The following is a 21,064-nucleotide window of genomic DNA, read 5'->3' on the forward strand; positions in this document are numbered from 1 at the left end:
GGACCTGTGCCAAGAGGACAGATATGGCTGACACTAACATAGGTGCAAGGGAGACTGTAATGTGTGTAAACAAGTCTGCTGTAGTTAGATTGATAAGTGGTTCCCAAAATGGGGGTCGGGCCCCCCCGTGGGTCAAGGGACACCACTGGGTGGGTCGCAAGGTCCTCTGGCACCGTTATTTTGGGGGTCGGGGGCTGAAAAGTTTGGGAACCCTTGAGATTGATGGTGGAAAAACAACTAAGTAGGTAGAATACGTAGTAGGTAGTAAGTAGGTAGTGCTAATATTCAGATAGTGTTCCTGTCTTTACCTTTCAGTGGGTTTCCATGGGAAATGGTTGTGTCAGCACTAGCAGCTACAGTGAGAACAGTGTCCCCTCATCAAAGGACACATAACGTAACTGTGAAGCACAACAGAGGAAGCTATGAATGAAATGTTTTCAGATGGGCTTCAACACTGACCAGCCAACACAGCAGTACCTTCTAGGACTCCTCTCATTATCTGCAGAAAAACAAACCGTTACAGATGCAGGGGAACTCAAACTCCAACAACGAAGGGATGCTATGTTTGTACATGCAGCAGCAGGACATATAGTATAATATGGCCGGATTTGTCAAGTTACAAATATAATGTACAGCTCTTGTGCATTTGCAGTTTCTATTTATTTTTTAGCTCAGTGGTTAGAACACACTGTTCTGGCAGTCAAGCTAACGCTAGCCAGGTTAGCTAACTAAAGGTTAGTGGGATTTGGCAGCCACTATGTGATGATAATGTTAGATTTTGAATTTATTCAGCTAATGTTAACCAACAACTAGTTACAAGCAGAGAAGCAAAGTGACATACCAGCAGGAACTCAGGGTCGTTGTTGTTGTTGTTGTTGTTGTTGTTGTTGTTGTTGTTGCATAACACAACAAGTCCAGCCAGAGCAGTACTAGCCACTAGGCTAGCTAGTCCATGGTCCAGGTCCAGCACCGGAGTCTGTCAAGTTAACTAGAGTGATTCCGGGAACTACGGAGGCTTTCCTTCGGAATAAAAGTGCTAACTTTTCCACTCACGTGTCATTTTTCATTAGAATAATGTGTCATAGGTCATACATACTACTAGCATACACACAGTCGAAATCTTTAGTACAAGAAGAAGAAGAACCGTAGGTCAAGTTATGACTAGTCTCAACGCCAGACCATGAGAGTTCTTGAGTTCTTGACGCTGATACACTACGTTACTGCATGCTGCAGATCACCGATTCAACGTCTGGGGAGAGACTAAGTTATGACTGGAAGTGTAGTTTTTCTGTCTTGTTTTGTTGGCTTGACAGTACTGCACATTTTTGCATTTCCTGGACACAGCGTGGCAGTAATGAGCTTTATTTTGCCATCCGTCTGAAGAAGAAGAGGAGAAGAGAAACTGCATTCTTTTCTTCCTAAAACAAATATAAAATAACGTTTTTCCAGGTTCCACCAAGACTAGAAGCACTGGCAATGAATGGTAAGATAAATTAAGCTTTGGCTACTTTGTCCACCCGAAATGGTATTTCGTAGGTTTACGATAGCTCTTCCAGCAATGAGGTTTTATCTGTCTTCCGCAAGTACACGGAGGTCAGGATGCAACCTGAATATCCAACTCAACTTATTAGGTTAGTTCGTCAGTCAAACTTTGAGTTGTACATTTTGCTGTAATCAATTCACAAGCGAAAAGACCGATACATACACTGACATAACGTAAACCAACGTCGGATATTCACAAGTAACGTTATATAACCATTAACCTATATAACCATAACCATAGACTGTATATTGCTTGTTTAGTGACCTGTTAAACAGGTCCGCCGGCCCTCAGTTATGATTGGCTGAGCCGCATTAAAAGGCTTTGTAAACTCACCTGTGATTCACAAACACTGCAGCCTGGCGTTTTTTTTAATGACGTATTCAAGTAATGCCATGCTAGAATGCATGTCCTACCAATATGGGACTTTACCATATACACAGATCTCATTTGATTACAATCACCTGTTATTTTCCTGTCATGATGGGCCTGTGATGATGTAACAGAATAGGCCTACTATGACTTGCTTAACTGTCACTGCTGTTGGTATTAATTCCATTGAATGAGTGCACCCTGTTTTATGCAGACCTACAACACTGAATGGTGTCACTGTGCTGTGAAGAGATGGATGAAGAGGCCAATTGTAATCTCCAGTGTGAGATGGACCCCGAGGTGTCTGTGCTTCTGCACTGTGCAGCCTGGAGGGGGCTCCTGCAGACCCGGGTAAAAGTGGAGCTGTCTGAGAGGTAGGACCAGAAGGTAGAGGGTCCAAAATCATGGGAATGTTTAAAAAAGTAATCTGCATTTGAATCAGAATCACTTTAATTGCCAAGTACAATCAACATATTTTCTGGAGACAAACGTTTCCAGAATTCCACAGCATGTCTCCCTCTTACCCAGGTTTGACAGGCAGACAGATGCAGCTCTGGAGCGCCACATAGATGAGGTGTGGACAGAGCGGGTGTCCAGGGAGCCGTGGCTGTTCAACGGGGCTAAATTCAGGCTGCACTCTTTCAGCTTGGCCTCCTCCAAGTGTCCTCCCTCACCCGCTGTCTCCCCCAGACCCATGCCCTCATCCCAAGGCCCCTGCTTGGACCGGGATGGCCGATTACACAGCAGTCAAAGAGGGGAGGAGGGCAGCGACAATTGTCACAGAGAAAACAGAGCTGGTATCCAACAGACAGCGAGTGCATTGCTACAAGCTGCCTCCAGCTCTGGCTGCAGTGCTGATGACATTACAGCAGATCATCCTAGTCCTAAAGCTGATCCAGAGTCCAGTCCTCTACTCTCTCTGCGACTAGGCCTTACGTGCTACAAGGACTTCCTGGGCACCAACTGGTCCTGCCGAGCGACGGAGCTACGTAGGCGCGGGGAGGCGGAGTTCGGGGATCCTCTGGCGCTACTGGCCCAGCCTCTGGGGGTGGGCGGAGTCCTGTGCACACGTGACCACCAGGTGGTGCTGATCAGGAGGAGCCAGAGGGTGGCGGAGGCTGGCGGGCTGCTGGATATCCCAGGGGGGCACCCAGAACCTCAGGTGAGGGAGAAAGAGAGGAATTGAGGAGGCATCTCCCAAATCCCTAACCTTGCCTTTCATCAGTTTACTGCATGTTAAATTGCAGTGGGTGGGTTGAATAAAATGTCACCCATGTGTTCAGCGCTCTGCCCTGCCCCCCTCCCTCCCCCAGGCAGTGTGTGAGGAGCAGATCACCCTGGCCATGCTGCAGCAGAGGCAGGAGGCCGTGGTGTCCGAGCTCTTCTCCTCTGTGTGCGCCGAGATCAGAGACGAGGTGGGTTCCTCCGCAGTCCGCACAGGCAACAACAATTCTCTCCAAAAGCTAGAAAGCAGTAACCTGACGCTGCCAGATGGTTTGTTTCACATAACAACCTGGGAACTTGCTCGGGAAACTGTTTCAAAGGGGCAAGCACTTTGGTGAACCATGTGTCTATCAGCATCTATCACAGGATTGCTTCTAGCTGGCATCACACCTAAAGTCCCTCCCATAGCTGCCTCATAGGATGCCGATTGGTGCGAACAACTGGTGGTTCTGATTTTCATCCGCCATTTGTTTTCCCATACACATTTCGTAAAATGCTTATAAAATAGTTGTACTTCGTTGAACCAAACGGTTCAACTAACGCTATAATCGGGAGAGACCATAGAACATTTCACTCGGACCAAAACTAAAAAAACATCGAAAAAATATTTTCTTTAAACCCACATTTTTTTAATGTTTTGGTCCCACTGAAATGTTATGCGATCTCTCCTGTTTCTAAATATATCTGTACGTTTGGTTTGAACAAGTAAAACTATTTTTATACGCATTTTACGAAATGTGTATGGGAAAATAAATGGCGGATGAAAATCTCTGGTACAGTGCTGAAGCAGGAAGTAGGCGGTCACTTTGCCTCTCTATAGATTGAAGCATGGCAAGATGGATTTGTTGTGTGATCATGATCTTATGCAAATCCAGCTCTCTCACAAGGTTAAGAAAGCAGAGCCAAGACCTAATTCTAGTATATCAAGAGTTATGTGAGTACGAGGCTGAAAGAGTTGAACCCTTGATGGTTCACGTGTCTCCTGTCTGTGTGCAGGTGAATGTTCCTCTGAGTTTCCTTGGAGAGCCGGTCCTGATGGGTGTCGCTCTGAACCACACCAGCGCCGGCAGGCCGAGCGCCGAGTTCTACATCAGGTACTTCCTCTTCCTGTTTGAGTCAGTCAGAACAGACTGTGGCAATATTGTTGGATCTTACAGGATTCAGTGGTTTGTAAGCTGGGGTGCTTGAGGGGGTTTCTCAATAGAATGAGAGGAATAGTTTAATTTCACTATTATGGAATTCACTAGAAAATATTCCAATTGTAAGAATGGCTCTCCTAATCATAGGTTTCACTCTCACCAATATTATCTACCCACATACAGTCTAGACATACAATTCAATCAATCTTCCAATATGGAGTCCAGAGGTCATAACTGGAGCTCATATACAACCATATGGTCTATGTGTCTCCAGCTGCTCATTAATCTCAGATGAGATCAGAGAGCTGTACTGGAGAGGAGGAGCAGAGGCCCACGAGTCCACAGACATCGTCTTCCTCAGCAGAACAGTAAGGAATAAGCTTTCAACAAGTGTTACATTTATAGCAAGATCTAGATCTAAGAATTCTATCTTACAATTTAAGAAATTAAAGAAAAATATCTGAACACCTAAAAATACACGTGAAGGGGGACTAAACACCCAGATTTCTGGCAAAATGGCATTCTGCTTGATTTGAAAAAAAAGAAAAAGGAAAGAAGCAGAAGAGCGTCTCCTCTTGTCTCACTATACTCTTTGGCTGTGTTCAGACCGGAAATGGCGCTATGACACTTTTCCCCACATAGAGGAAAACAATGGGAAAAAATGTACATCAGTGTATCAGAGACAGAGTAGTTATAAATATAGGCACGTTATAAACAACTAACCAACGCTGGTGGTCTGTATGGAAAAAGCATTACTCGAAATGGTTACAAGTTATATCAATTTGGTCATTCAGTGGCATTTTACTGCCATGTAACATAACTAACATTAGCGGCTAGCATTAGCCACAGTACCGATTACCCACAATGCTTTGCGTTGTCCCAGCACCCAGGAAGGGCTTGAGCTACATTTGAATGCATAAAATAAAGCTGATCTATATAAAATTTGATTCACATTGAAGTACCCCACGTGCAAACACCACCGTGACGTAACGTGTACCAAATCGGCCATTCATTTGAGCCCCCCAAAAAAGCAGGTTTGAACCCATAGAGGGCACATTTTGGGGCGGCTTTAGCTCAGGAGGTAGAGCGGGTCGGCCAATGACGCAAGGGTTGGCGGCTCGATCCCCGCTCCCTCCCAGCTGCTGTCGTTGTGTCCTTGGGCAAGACACTTAACCCTCCTTGCTGCGTGGCAGCCTGCCGCCATCGGTGTATGAATGGGTGAATGTAGACTATCTACTGATTGTAAAGCGCTTTGGATAAAAGCGCTATATAAATGCAGGCCATTTACCATTTACCATTCACATTTGCTGCCTGAAATGATAGTTTGTACAATTGTAACAGTTTGGTCTCAAGTGTGGAGATTTTGACCAGAATCCTTTACACACCACCCCAAAAGCCACATATTGTTTAAAGCTGAAAAAAGGTGTTTTGGGGTTTAGTCCTGCTTTAAACACCTTAAAATGTAAAATACATCAATATTTGCATCGTAATGTATTTGTGTGATTTGAAGGACGTGTTGCGGCTGGACAGGAGCAGCCCTCTGTGGCCGGAGCTTTGTCCTTCAGCCAAGGGAGCAGTGCTGCTGTATCAACTAGTGATGCCTGACAGATAAGACATCCACAAACGATCTGACACTCAGGATAACACACCAGACTGCGGATCCAGATGACCAATTGTACACAAAGAAACTCTCTCATCAACAAAGCTCATGTCTTTATTACTCTTTGACCTGTACAGTAGTTCAAGGCTGTGCAAAACATTCTTCTTACATTTGTACAGTGTACACTAAAAGCTATATAAAATGTTGTAAAACTTTTGTTGAATAAAAATCCTAGAACTTGACTTTTTCTTTTGCCATTAAATTTATTCAGTACAGCAACACTGATTTAAAATTGATTGGTTCAAAGCAGGGAGTGCATAATTAAAATAACCTTCCTAACAAGTTGGTGCAATACTACTAACTTCATCAAGGTTTTGTAGTTAAACACATTCCTTGTAGATTGTAGTCTGTTGAATGTCATTTGCTGATTTAGCAGCCTGACCTCCAACTGGATACGACCAAACGAGTCGTTTGTACAAGCAGCTGAATACGACCTGAAAGCACGTTTCAACGTCAAACGTCCTCTAGCGGTCGTGTGAATAACAGCCCAGTCTCAGAGTTTGGTGAAAATAGAACCTGGAGTCGTGTGGGATTTGAACCTGTGGGATTTGAACCTGGGGCTGCTGGCTTGACAGCCACCTGTCGTAACAACTTGGCTACCAGTTTGTTGCTGTCCGTACCCCTAACCCACACCCTAATCCTATTTTTTTTTTTTAAGAAATGTCGCTTTTTCCACCTGCTTTTGGGCGGAAGTACATGGGAACGCAAATTTGGGTTCAGCATGATACTCTTCACAAACATGAATAACTTTTATGCCTTTTGAAGCGTTTTATACAAATTTAACAAAGGCTTAAAATCGCTGCACGCCTTGAGTCTCTATCCCTGAAGCCAAAGGATCAAGTTAAAAATCTTGGCGTTATTATTGATTCCGATCTCAATTTTTTTCTCCCACATTAAGTAAATCAGAAAATCAGCTTTCTATCATCTTAAAAATATAGCAAGAATTAGGGGCTACATGTCCAGACAGGATCTCGAAAAACTAATTCACGCCTTCATCTACAGTAGGTTAGACTACTGTAATAGCCTTTTCTCTGGTCTCTCCAAAAAAGAACTTTGACAACTCCAGCTCATTCAGAATGCTGCTGCTAGAGTTCTAACAAAGACTAAGAAAGCTGATCATATTACTCCAGTTCTTAAGTCCTTACACTGGTTGCCAGTGTGTCATAGAATAGATTTTAAAATACTGTTACTAGTCTACAAATCACTCAACGGCCTAGGCCCAAAATACATCGCTGAATTGCTCCCACGCTATGAACCATCGACCTCTCAGGTCAGCAGGGTCTGGCTTACTAACTGTCCCTAGGATAAAATCAAATCATGGGAAGGCCGCATTCACCCACTATGCTTCTGCTAGCTGGAACAATCTGCCTGAAGACCAGATTTGCCCCAACTTTACTTACTTTAAAAAATAGACTAAAGACGTTTATGTTTACCGTCGCTTTTAACTGCTGACAGATAGAAAATTAGTTTTATTCCTCTGTAAGTTTTCAACTATTTTTGCAACTACCGGTACTCTGTTGTGATGCTTTTAAATGTCTATTTTATCCTCTTCTTTTATTCTCTTATTTTCTTGTGTCGACCATCTTATGTGAAGCACTTTGAATTGCCTCTATCTGATTTTATGCAAACCCAATGCTGTGGCAAGTACGGGCAACAGAAGACGCAAGGTACCAAACTACAGTATAAAGTTGTTGTGAAAGCTGTTGTGAAATGTCTATTTTATCCTCTTTTTTTATTTTCTTATGTCGTCCATTTTATGTGAAGCACTTTTAACTGCCTCTGTGTATGAAATGTGCTATACAAATAACCTTGACTTGACTTATAGAAATCGCGTAAAAAACAAAAACAAAAAAAACTTGCTTACGTTCCAAAAGTCATAAACGTTATTCACGTTGTAAAAGATTATCATGCAGAACCCAGATTCGCGTTCCCATAAACTTTTGTTAACCACAGACCTTATTTTATGCATTTAAGCGAAACCCCCCATGTTAAATCCCATAGACTTTTCCACTGAAGAACCCGGAAGTATACTTCCAGACTCATTCCTGCGGCTCTCTATTGGTCGTATGAGTTAGAGGATATGTTGTGATTTAGCCAACTCTGTACAAAACAATGACCTCAATGGAGTTGGTGCCCATATAGACAGTGTGTCTTTCATCTCCATGTTAGTTCATCAGTAACCCTGATAGCTGCTGTAGTAGTAGCCCAGGTCTTGATAAGGCAAGTTCCACTGAAAAGTAAAGCATGAGACAAAAGGAGGATGAGGTTATGTTCATTACAAATCCATTTAAAACAAGGCATGTGAAGTTGAACTTTGGTATAGTCACAGCTACACTGCACTCACATATCTTGGCTGCAGGTTGAGTCTGGTTTCATTCCACCCTACAGAAACAGTCATGAAAGCCACTTCAGATAAGGTCTTAACAAGCAAACAGGTTGATTGAGGTGCTCAGACCTAGCCTGGGTAAACCCAGCCTCCACGTGACCTCTATCTATGCGCAATCAGTCACTAGTCTTTGTGACTGATAGCGCATAGATAGAGGTCACGTGGAGGCTGGGTTTACCCAGGCTAGCTCAGACCACCCAAACACTGCCTATCCATTGTTCCTACTCACCATTTTTACCATTCCATGGGTTCCTCCCAGAGGAGGGAGGGCCGTAGCGGAGGGGTCTGTTCTTATGAAGGCGGGGTTTCTTCTTCTCTGGTTTGGGGACGGGGGGCAGAAGTCTCCGTGCCTCCGCTCTGTAGTCCTGCAGGAGCACCTGTGCCTGTTCCTGAGGCAGCTCCACATACTGCAACTCCTCCAACAGCTCCCTCTGCTGCTCTGGAAGACTGCAGCTCACTGGGTAAAGAAGGGAAATCACTCCAAGTTATGGAGGCATCTTCGAATGAAAATTTAAGTCTATGAGGATTAAAGCAATGCAGCATGGAATACAATTATAGTGTGCAAAAGGGCAGGAGCATTTGAAAAGGGGATAGGAACTCCCACATCAGCAGCTTATCAGATGGTATCATTTCTCTAATATGTGTATGAGTCAGACCTTGGAGTTGATCATTTCTCTAATATGTGTGAGTCAGACCTTGGAGTTTGAGCAGGGCGGTGTCTGGGATCTGTGTCTGATGCACAGCCAGGCGTCTCTTCCACTCCTCTGCTGAGGGGAAGACCACCACCACCCGCCGCCTGAAGCCGCTGAACAGCGCCAGCTTGTGGCAGCGCGCGGAGAACAGCACATTGGACTGGAAACAGACAGACGGGAAGAGAGAAGACCATGAGAGAACTGGGGAGGCACCATAAAGACTAATGGGATTACAAAGTCCTATTGTCATGTCCAAGCACATTTTCAGTACTTCATTGACTGGTAAATTGTGACTGTGACTGAAGAATAGTAGTTATGGGGGGGGGGGGGGACATAGTTATGCTTCTTATGTGTCATGATTATAACTTTGGAGTGAATAGAAGGAGGAGGGAAATATTCAGAAATATTCCCAAAATAAGGTAAACATGGACCTGATGCAGCTGCACAACACATGGCTCTAAAATAACTCATTTGATAATTAGTTATTTTAGTTATCAAAGATACTGAAACAGCCCTCATGTCTCCATGATCCAACTTGCATTCATACAAAATGTACTATTTATCTGAACGAGTATACATCATAGATTTCACTAGATGATAACACTTTACGTACTGTAGTTAAATTAATTTTGTGTGTAATAGTGAAGTGTTACCTGGTCGAGGATGTAGTTGCCCGGAGTATGAGCAGCCATCTTGATCAGCTCAGTCAGACATTGACAGGCCTGTTGCAGCCTGCTCTCCCTCTGACCACCGCTCTGCGCACGCACGCACGCACGCGCACACACACACACACACACACACACACACACACACACACACACACACACACACACACACACAGGTCAATCACACTTGGCTGATATAACACCATCGGTCAGAAATGTAACGAGCATCATCCAGGCATCTTGAAAAGTGAGCATGTAGTGTTGCTAAACAGACTGGAGGTTTGACTGACCATCATGCAGGCGAGCAGCTCCTCGCTGCCCAGGAGCTTGAAGCGTTTCTCTGGCTGCTGCCCCATGAGCACCCTGGCCCAGTGGCTCTTCCCAGAACCAGGCAGACCCACCATCATCACCACCTACAGAGAGACAGAGAGAGGAGTGATGCTTCCATCTAGGTCACATGTCTGTTATTAGCAACAGGGTTGAAGCAAATAAATAGGCTTTCTGCACATGGAAATAGATGAAAAACCACATCCACAAGAAACAATGGAGGGAAGCTTTTAAGAATGATTAGTAGTGGGCAAGTTTTTGTTGTTCTGTTGTGTCGGCTTATGTCGGCCATTTTTCCTCCTGTCCGAAGGAGAGGAAAAAAAGCACTTGGTATTATTCAAATATACCAACTAATGGGCATACAACTGGACGGTAGTGCTGGAAAGACATTTTTCAATCAGTTTAGCTGCAGCAGTTCATAATTTCCAAAGCAGATATTAAATTGTTCTGCAATGAGACCAAACCATAATATCGGAGTGATCATGGCAAATCTACATATTTTATTCATTTATTCCACAAATTTGTTTCCATCGCTATTTATCACAATCTCTTTATAACCATATCAGTTTCAGCCACAGGAAAGCAGAAATACTTCCTTGTGATATTGAGGAAATGCAATACACACTTCTCATACAAATAATTAAAAATAAATTATTTTTTAAAACTAAAATAATTGGATGGAAACTAAGCTATTGTCACAATCTGTTCACTCTTCCCCCAGCAGCAGTGCCGTCCGTAACTCCTCTCTCTCACCTCACACTGCGCTCTGGATCTAGGGGCCAGCGCAGCGCGGAGCCTGTCCCCGGCGGGGAGGGCCACCAGTGGGATGAACCCTGGAGGGCTGGGGTACCAGGGCGCGGTCGTGGGGTCCAGCAGGAACCTGACTGAGCAGCTCTTACACAGGGCATGAGGGAAGAGAGCGCCACCCTGCAGCACCGCCGCACCCAGGATATACGCCACACCCACTACACGACCGTTCTTATGGAAGGACAGCTCAGCAGCGCCGTCTGTGGAGAAAGACTGTGGGTGTGCATGCACACACACACATACACATACACACACACACACACACACACACACACACACACACAGGGACAGTCAATGTTAAAGCCCAGAAGAATACAAAGAGAGAGGAATGGAAAAGAGGCACAAACAGGTGTCACTCACAGCATAACAACCAATGATATCACCCTCTGAGAAGGGTTCTCCAAACTCCTCCTCCTTTCCACCTGATACTTTTTTGCCGTGTCCATCATAAGCGTAAGAGACGTCGTCTTCACCTGGGGACAGGACAGATGGAGAGCCGGGGGGAGGAAACAAGCAAGTGAAAAATTAAGGACAAAATTTAAGAAATTAGAGGAAGACAGAGGAAAAGTGTGATTGAATGTAGCTATAACAAGGAAAATAGTCACATTTCCCAAAGGAATGCTATGCAGATGAACAAATAACAGTAATGAAACATGTACGTATTAACAATGCAGCAAAACAGCCTTATCCTCCTTATGTATTTTTGATGTTCTATACATTCTCTTTGAGGTGAGTGTACAGATTCAACTTGAATATATTTCCATTCAGTCAGACAACTTGGTAAAACAGAAAATGCATTTGTTTGTATGTAGTCAAGCTCTCATTTCAGCATTTTAACAAGAGCCAAATACCAAATACAAATATGACTGAGAAAACAAAAAATAGTACATTTTTAATTTTTTCTATTAACAAGAATCTTAATGGAAAGTGAATGTGTTACAAAACCCTCCAAATCCTGAAACTAATATGAAATACAATAATCCTGGTTATTAATCCTCACCCAGCAGCAGGGAGCTGTTAGCCGCTGACCAGCCTACTCTCAGGCCATAGGGCTCCAGGCCTCGACCCCCTTCCTGCTGTTCCTCCAGGTCTGCAGCCAGCAGCTTCCTCTCCAGCCTCACCTCGAAGCCCACCCTGCCCCGAAGTACCCCGTGGGTGAGCCTGCAGCCCGACCAAAGCAGGGGCGACTGGGCCCAGAAATGAGGCTGGCCGCTGGCGCCGTCAGTAGCCACCTCAAAGTGGAGGTCAGAGCCATCTGTGGAAACAAGGACACAGGGATTCAAAATGTCTGAATCGCTGATCCAGCCCGGTGCTTTTATTTTATCCTAAGAACCACTGGGACAATTCTCTTGACAAAATAAACTGAGGATAGATTAAAATAAAGCTGTAGCAGTAGATGAGGTATGTTTGATATCCCATCTTCATCAAGTTAGTGTTTGCCATAGACTTACATGGATCTAATTTGACTTTGTCTTCTTCATCCTCCTCCTCTGCCTTTTCTGGCAGAGGCTGTGGTAATTTGGCTCTGGGTGGAGAGACAGAGAGAGAGATATCAGACATTGAAAAAAGTTACTTAATACTTATCTTCTTTGTGGTTTTCTGCACTGAACCCCAGGCTTTAGGGTTATAATGGCTCCATCTGCCTGTCCCACCCACGTGCAGTAAGTACCTTTTATAGCGGATCTCCTCTTTGAACTCGTAGAAAGCCCTGCCTCTGATCCTCTCCTCCAGTGAAACAAGATTCCTGTCATCTCCTTCCTCCTCTTGCTGCCTTCCCAACTCTCCACCCTCGGCTTGGGACCCCGGGTCGTGCCCCGAAGCCGTCCGTTTGGACCCAGGGGCTTGTGCAACTTTAATGTTGTGGTGCTGCGTGTTTTCTCGGCCTGGGAGCTCGGCGCTCTCCTGTGGGCCTTTATTTACTGTCTGATGCTTGGCGATAAGCTCAGAGTCTAGCAGCGGTGTTGACACGTCATCAGTATCCGCCTCTGTCTGAGTGGCGGTGTCCGTGTACTTTCTGGTAGGTTTGCACGGTGACGTGGAGAGGTCGGCAGCTGGAGGTAGGTCACCGACTGCTGGGGAGAGAGATGAGGCGGCGGCGTCCATCTCCATCGGTATAGACGGTGTCTGTGGGCTGTCATTTGGTGTTTTGAGTCCGTCACTGTCGTCAGAAACAGGACGGTCTCCGTCCTGTGGACTTTGACTCGTTTGTATGAGCAGCCCTGCCTCAACAGCGGACCACAGCCTCCCCACCAGTTCAGTCTTCAGTCCCGCGGTGTCCAGCCCGAGTTCCCCCAGTCTGGCCCGTAGCTCCGCCACTTTACACTTTTTGATTTGCGCCAGCTTCATCTTTACGCCTTGAGTTGTATTCCGTTGTTTTTGGCTTCTGCATGCAGGCTATGCTCCAATATAAAAACAAAGGGTTGTGCAATGTGTTAAAAAAGCTGTTACTAGTTGGACCAAAAAACACAAACAAGAATTCAATATGGTGCCCTTGATTGTGATTGGTTAGCTGTTCTGCCATCACTTCTTCTGCTGCTGAAGTTTTCGGGAAATTGTACGCTTGCATGAGCCTTACTGCCACCCAGCGTTCAAACATGTTACTTCAACTTAACACACCGGATGCATGATCCCACAGGAATTGTCTCAATTTATGTATGTATGTATGTATGTATGTAGGCTATGTAGGCTATGTATTTATATGTATGTATGTATGTAGGCTATTTATGTAGGCTATTTATGTATGTATGTATGTATGTAGGCTATGTAGGCTATATATATATATTGTAGCGTATCGGGTAATTACGTGTATTGGGGTGTTTCCGTGCTTGGCTAGGAACTGATATGTGTGGGTGTGTTCCTAGGGGGAAGGGGATATATGTGACCAGCGGCCGGGGCGGAAGTCAGTCAGGCCATGTGGGCGAGCTGACCGGGTGGTTGCAGAGCTAGCAGCGAAGCTAGCTGCTAGGAGCTATATTGTGAAGACAAGAATAAAAAGCCTGTACCAACTTCAAGTCTCCAGTTCCTTGGACGAATACCCGATTCGTTACAATATATATATATATATATATATATATATATATATATATATATGAGACAACTGCTCCAGTGATGATGAATGGCAGCTGAGGATGATGGCACAAATGTGAGTAATGACGTAGTAGCAAGGGCTCTATATACCACCACCACCGCTTAGGTGATTGGCTCAGCAGATTAGGAGAGACAGATGTCCTTAGCTGATTGGATATTGGGAAATGGAGAAGGGGCAGTTGTGATGTCACTAGTGATGTCACTCGAGCAATTGTGATGTCACCAGTGATGTCACTCGAGCAATTGTGATGTCATCAGTGATGTCACTCAAGCAATTGTGATGTCATCAGTGATGTCACTAAGGAGTTACACACCCTGAATGACGAGGGGCATGTATGCATGGGTTGCTTTAAACCAGTGGTAGCCAACACGGTGCCCGCGGGCGACCAGGCGCCCGCGGGGTGGCGCTGTGGCGCCCGCAGGCCACGTTCAGAAAAATGTAAAAAAAAAAAATTTTTTTTTTTTTTTTTTTACACAAACAAGACAAAACAGACAAACAGGCTCAGACACAGGGGAAAGAAAGGAAAAACAAAACAAAAAACAAAAAAATATATAATCAGAAAAATTTCTTTTTTATTTGTTTTTCTCCTCCCTTCCCACAATAACACACAAATGTAGAAAATAATTGGTTTAACAATGCATATGTTTTAAAAACGTTTATTGTCCGTCTATAATTTATTGTCCGTTTATAATTAATTATTGATTCACTATTTTGATCCGCCTGGGCTGGGGTCAAAGTTTAGTTTTACGTTACATCACTACGTCATTCACTCTGCGACAGTGCGACTGCCAGCTGCCAATGATTATATCAGTTGGCTAAGCTAAATGATGGAAAGCAAGAACAATGGCAGAAAAGCGAAAGAAAAAAGATTACCAATTTCACGAGGAGTGGGAGGAAGAGTTATTCTTCACAACAGTGAAAGAAAAGAGTGTATGTCTCGATTAAATGCATAATACTCATTATTTAAAGGTATATCGAGCAAATTTCAACAGGTAGCCCCCCACATGACTCTCTACCCTTCAGGTAGCCCTCGACCTCAAAAAGGTTGGTGACCCCTGCTTTAAACTATGCTGTAGAGGTTTAGTCTTCCATGATTGAAATTCAGTCAAAGACCACACTTCAATCATGAGAGACTCGTAGGAAGTTTTAACAAGCTTTATTGAACAAATAACCAGTTTAAGTGTGGCGTATGGCTCCATGATATGATGACGCTCCTCTTGAGATGAGAGGGGGGGCATCAGTGACGTATAGGATAGATAATCCCCCAAATATATATATATATATATATATACATTATATATGTCCTTTTGCAAAGCAAATTGTCCCCTAATCTAGAAAATACATTATTTTACATGTAATGTGATACTAATTGTGTGCATAATAATTAATTTGATTTATGTGTCCGCCCTAGTGCCACCGTTGGCCCGACCGTGTATGCCCAACATTTATACAACATCAGTCAACTTTTGCCAAACTCGTGCCACCCTCGGCCCAACCATGTACAGTATATCCAACCATTTATACAGCTCATCCAGCCAACTTTTGCCAACCTCGTGCCAACGTTGGCCCAACTACGTTTTCAGCTGCCGACCAATGCCAACCATTGCCAATCTATTGCCAACGTTGTGCCAACGTGTCATTGCTATCTGGGATGTATGTATGTATATTGTTGTATTGTTGTTGAGTACATGTAGAGTAAATGTACAAAAACAGTAAATGCTCCCTAAAACCTTATCGGTCTATCAACACAGTCACATCAAATTCTAAACTTCGAACAGGAGAACTAATTCACAATCAATATGTAATTGAATGTACCCACAAATGTAGGTCTATTTCTCCCATATTTTTTGTACGTGGTAGGTAGGACACTAAAAAAAAAGACTATTCTTTCACGATTGGAAGGTTTTTTATTGGAGAGACAAATGCAAAAACGGGAATATAAATTAGCACAAAACAGGCATAAGTGGTAAAAAAAAGCAACAGTCAGTCATAATACAAAAATATTTCATAAATTATATTTCATTTCAATTCAATGATAATACTGTCTCATCTCTCTTTACTTCAGATTATTTTTGCTCCGCCATCTGTGTATCATTACAACTGCTTGGGTCAAAGGTTAAGAACAACCTTTTGGCTCAGCAAAGTTAGGATTGCTCCCCTTATATTCCCCATCTTTTGACCCTTTTTGGCTCAGCGCAAATCTGTCTCAATATGACAACTATCCACTGCATGGGACAAATACACAGACTGTCCATAACCACGCTGCATGGGACAAATCCTACACAGACTATACATGGCTAATTTCTAAGTCGATTTGTCTGCTTCATGGGATGCCTTGAGAGCAGTTGCATCCACACACATGGCTTCATCATGAGAATCTTCACAAGAGAGGAGGCAGTGATTTCCATTGAAGCCATGCTCACACAGTGAGCCTGTTTCAGCTACATAGTGGCTCAGTCACACTCTTACCACATGCGTCACAATGACAGCACCTCAGTGCTACATCTGAATGTTAAGATAGTAAACAAAGGTGTTTTCTCCCAGACGACAGGCTTCCAGTGTACAACTGTGCCAAATGTCAAAACCCAGCAGAACAATGTACAACCATGCATATGAAAGTGATTCAACAATGACTATAGCAAAATCACCACGTGTACAGCAGCAACCTGAGGCCACTGGCAGCATGTGATGTCGTCAATGATGTGAATAACACATTGCACAAGAATGACAATGTCAGGTTCAAATCACAAGGATCAGCTTCTGAATAACACTGTGGTCGTTAGATCACTGAATACGATTGTTTCAACTATTCTGTTTTGTGTTTCTTCCGTCTGTTAAATCCCTTTTGACCTGAAGAAGAATCTGTTTTTCCGTCACAGTTTAGGAGCTGGGTGTTTGGTGAGATGCAGGGTGAACTGGGAAGGCAGTACCATGTCATTTTTGGGGCGGGAGGTTTGACCTTGATCAGACCTGATCTGGTCTTATATGATATTGCAATAATGTTTCAATAATAACATGCCATTATATAGTAAGTATTATGTCCTGGACCATACTGAGATGTCTATACTCTACAAGCAGTGGTAAGAAACTTATTTCACATTATGATGAGAGCAAAAATCACTTTGGGGTTTCAAAGAGATAATTTAGATTGTATCTCATATTATATCACTGCCTAATTCCTTTTTAGTCCTGGCTCAGTTACTCACTGAAATCCTTTAGTTTCTATTATTTGTTTTAGTCCAGTGGTTCTCAAATGTTTTCACATGAAGGACCCCTAAACATGCTTTTAGATGTTTTATTACATAAAGTGTATAAAACCCATGACCAAAATAGTCATTGTGTTACTTATGAATGGAATTATAGCGAAAATAATTACCCCCCTTTTGGCTGGGGACCCCCTGGAACCCCTGGGGGTCCCCGGACCCCCATTTGAGAACCACTGCTTTAGTCTATCTGCTGGAGTGCATAATTGGTAGTTTAAACGTTTGAGGCAATTTATGTTCCAGTCTAAATCTATCCATTTCTGATAATTGTTATATCCTTTTTAAAACAGTTGTTGAAACCAGCGCTGTTCTAAGTAGCATAATGAGGAGACATCGGATCAGATTAAGATGGTGGGAGTCGCCGGGGGGTGTGGAGGTGTGGGGGAGCCGTCGGAGGGCGTGTGTCCCAGGAGCAGCTCTTTCTCCCGGGGCAGGCATGGCCCGCTGATGTGCTGGCTGTGGGAGTGGTAGAGCCGCAGGAAGGACAGGATGGACTGGGCCAGCCACAGAACCGTCACACACCACAGAGACGCCTGGGGGCACAGACACAGTCAGACACAATGTCACGGGGGCGTCTGGATAATGGAGAGGTAAAAGCACTGTCAGGTGAAAAGAAACAGCTGGCGACTACTCCACATGAATCGGAGGAAGCACGTGCTAGTCTACTCTCTACCCAGATCAGCGGAGGGTGTGGAGCAATGACAGCAAGGGGAATTGCGCAAGTACAATTGGGGAGAAAATGAGAGAACAATCGGGAAAAATATAAAAAAAAAACACACACGGACACACACAAAGGCTCTTAAGCCATCTTGTTTCCCTCTGTACACGAAGCAGTCATAGTGAAATGTGTATTAATTTTTGTGCAGAATAGAAAAGTAATATCTAGATATATATCTCTATATGTATGTGTGTGTGTGTGTGTCTGTGTGTATAAATTTAACATTTTCTCTATGGATAGTTTACAGCAAATAAATTGAGTGCTACTTTACAAGTAGATATTGAAGTGAAGTCAGCAGAGTTAAGCACAGGATAAACTACATTGAGTCAGTCATTATTACAAAAAAAAGCCCTTACAAGGTGAGTCAAGACCCCGACGCAAAGCAAAGAGGCTTATTTTGACTCGCTGTACATTATCCCACTTATTACATGGCTACTTGCCAAAGACATCTCGTTTGGCACAAAATATTGATTTCAAATTACTCTCAAGCTTCTGCCATAAAACTAGTCCTGCAGGACCATCTGCAGTATTGATGGTGTAATGCATTTTTGCCACAAAGATTCACGAGTTGTTGGACCGGACTTCTTGACTGCAGAGTGATATGATTCAGTATTATTCAGAAATAACAAACCACAGAATGCATTCATTGGTCAATCTGAATTGAGTATTTAGCAAGCCAAATTAATGAGGGGAAATAACATGAATGAATTAGGGGCGTGTGTGTGTGTGTGTGTGTGTTTATGCATGCATACAGTACTTCTGAGCATGTACACTTATGTTTATATATCACATATCAGCCCCACCTGTGCCAGGGTGAGCTCTGTGTAGAAGGAGGAGCTGTCCACATCCAGGTAAAGCGGGACAGACTGCGACTCAGCACAGCTAAACACACAGACAGACATAAAGGGACGAGGTAAGCTACATGAGCAGAGAACACAGACAAGCTAACACTATGTAACACTCTGTAACACTGTTGAAGAATGTTCTGAAACAGCAAGAGGTATTCAGTAGCTAGCTATCATGGGCAACAATGTGTTCCACCTCTCTGTGCTGCTGCGTCCTTTTAGAAGAACAATATCAATATTGGACCAGCTGCTCCCTACTGTTTTGGTTCTCAGTGGCTGATAAACAGAAAGACAGACAGGTTCTGGATACAATATGGCTCTCATTCAAAAAGCCAATAATGGAACTGAGAGTGAGATAATAACAACATAATGATGTTAGACCATATTGATTACTGTAAGGAAATGGTGCATAGAAACCTCTCTGGGACTTAGAGTATATCCACCGGTCAGTCTGATGAAAGGAAGGTGGGGGTTACAGTAGGGCTGGGCGATAATTCAATATTATTGCTTATCGTCTTTCACTGGAATCATATTGTGATGATATGGTGATTTTGGGATATCGAAATTGAAGATAACAAGCAAATTTTACTCACTTTGCTTTGACAAAATGAAATATAGGAAAAACACACAATGTGTGGACCAAAACAGCTCAGCAGGCACAGTAGAATATCAAAAATTGAAGAAAGGAGCTGTTAGGAATTTAAATGACGAAATTGAATTGGAAGTAATTGTACCTGTGTACTACAAAGAGTTTAACAAACCGAGTACATCTTCATGAAGGTGATACGGTACAGATGTACTCTGTTAAACTCTTTGTAGTACACAGGTACAATTACTTCCAATTAAATTTTGTCATTTAAATTCCTAACAGCTCCTTTCTTCAATTTTTGATACAAAATGAAATATGAAACATTTTCTATGGAATATTATTTTAATATTTCTATTTCTATATTTTTGTTTGACATCACACCTAACATTACCATTCAGTTCAACTGGATTTAACCAGATTTAGCATACGTGAGCCATATTGTGATATGTATCGATAAAAAAAATATATTTGTTATTATCGTGATATTGATTTCAACCATATCGCCCCACCCCAAGTTACAGCCACCACCACTACATCATAATGGAAGGTTTAGCAGCAGGCGACCTACCTGTATGGGCGCGTGTTGTCATCGGTGACGGTGTCACACCAGGAGGCCAGGCCCAGGGACAGGGTGACACTGGCCCCCACAGACAGGAACAGCACACACAGACTCAGCAGCACCGTCAGGAAGGACGAGAACAGGGTGCTGCACACATGAAAAGCATCCACCAATGGCCATTTGTTATGTATAGTATGTATATAGCCTACTGTATGTGGGCAGACAGACAGCTGTAGAGTGCAAACCATGATTACAACTCATACTCTGGCTAAGACTATGCTGCAGAGAAGGACATAATTTCCATGTTCAATTGATGAGGTATTTAAGTGCAGTGTTCATGCCTAAACACAGCAGTACTCAAGATAGATGTGTAGAATAGAAATAGTGAAAATACACTTCACTCAGATAGATTATAGAGATGAGTTTCAAAATAAAATAAAAAGTTGGTCAAAAAAGTAGTTTGACATTCATTCTAAATCTATTTTGAGTGGCCAAAAATATATTTGGACATGCTTTCAGAAGATACAACATAGCATATTTCCAGTGTCCACCTTTGTTAAACGTTACTGGCACTGCTTACGTTGCAACTTGCGACTACTAGCCTACTGTTATGTTATCATTACGTAGTTGCAGGGTTGTAACAGCATAGGCAGATTTTTAAATATTATCACATTTTTGGCGTTTCCAATGTTAATTTCATGATAAATGTGTGTGTTGCTGGTTGTGGCCAGCTGCAGTGCTTACTCGTCGTGCCGCCCATGCAGATAGAAGAGGCACCTCCAGCCCTGCGCGGCCCCGTACAGGACCGTGAAGATACCGACGAAGGTGGCGAACTGGCAGGCTGCCGGCGGCCCCCACTGCTTCACCACCAGGTGGGACACGTCTCCCGGCTGATCCGTCAGCTCGCTCCGGTTCTCGGTCCTCCAGTAGCCGGTGGAGAAGAGGGCGCAGCGGCCTTTGAAAGCGGACCCGTTGAGAGCCAGCGGGACGACCACCAGTAACCCCGCCAGGACCGACAGGGTGTGGGCGGCGCAGTGAGCCAGCAACAGCCGCCGGTCGAGCTCCATGTCTGAAGTCAAATAGTTGGGTGAACACAAAAACTAAACTGCATATACGATCCTAAAGCATTATTAAAACGCCTCTGTTTATTTACAAAATAACGGTTCGCCGTGCCGCTGGGTATTTAAAGA

The 21,064-nt window shown here is 43.6% G+C and overlaps 3 protein-coding genes across 4 annotated transcripts; 1 reads left to right on the forward strand and 2 right to left on the reverse strand.

Moving 5' to 3' along the window:
* Positions 1 to 1,309: 1,309 nt before the first annotated feature.
* nudt22 (nudix (nucleoside diphosphate linked moiety X)-type motif 22) lies at positions 1,310 to 7,902 on the forward strand. 2 transcript variants are annotated; one of them, XM_083652141.1, is made up of 7 exons: positions 1,310 to 1,483; positions 2,127 to 2,286; positions 2,441 to 3,074; positions 3,196 to 3,327; positions 4,133 to 4,230; positions 4,550 to 4,643; positions 5,786 to 7,902. In XM_083652141.1, the coding sequence occupies exons 2-7, from the start codon at positions 2,141 to 2,143 to the stop codon at positions 5,885 to 5,887; spliced, it is 1,206 nt and encodes a 401-aa protein (XP_083508267.1). In that variant the 5' UTR covers positions 1,310 to 1,483; positions 2,127 to 2,140; the 3' UTR covers positions 5,888 to 7,902. The 2 variants fall into 2 exon arrangements, with proteins under 2 accessions (XP_083508267.1, XP_083508268.1); XM_083652142.1 differs by having other exon boundaries at positions 3,226 to 3,327.
* A 206-nt stretch (positions 7,903 to 8,108) lies between these two features.
* Positions 8,109 to 13,158, reverse strand: LOC310790111 (heterogeneous nuclear ribonucleoprotein U-like protein 2; the record flags this gene model as incomplete). The annotated part of the gene is made up of 11 exons (XM_083651804.1): positions 8,109 to 8,165; positions 8,280 to 8,317; positions 8,551 to 8,778; positions 9,017 to 9,173; positions 9,667 to 9,768; positions 9,969 to 10,091; positions 10,759 to 11,025; positions 11,173 to 11,285; positions 11,813 to 12,067; positions 12,264 to 12,337; positions 12,482 to 13,158. 11 exons carry the CDS (start codon positions 13,156 to 13,158, stop codon positions 8,109 to 8,111), a joined length of 2,091 nt encoding a protein of 696 aa, XP_083507930.1.
* A 2,645-nt stretch (positions 13,159 to 15,803) lies between these two features.
* On the reverse strand, positions 15,804 to 21,064 carry LOC310790459 (transmembrane protein 179). The gene is made up of 4 exons (XM_083652151.1): positions 20,619 to 21,064; positions 19,884 to 20,021; positions 18,685 to 18,763; positions 15,804 to 17,696 (listed from the first exon to the last, which is right to left on the reverse strand). Exons 1-4 carry the CDS (start codon positions 20,939 to 20,941, stop codon positions 17,502 to 17,504), a joined length of 735 nt encoding a protein of 244 aa, XP_083508277.1. The 5' UTR covers positions 20,942 to 21,064; the 3' UTR covers positions 15,804 to 17,501.

Source organism: Poromitra crassiceps (assembly GCF_964638095.1).
Source record: "Poromitra crassiceps genome assembly, chromosome: 15".
Taxonomy (NCBI): Eukaryota; Metazoa; Chordata; class Actinopteri; order Beryciformes; family Melamphaidae; genus Poromitra; species Poromitra crassiceps.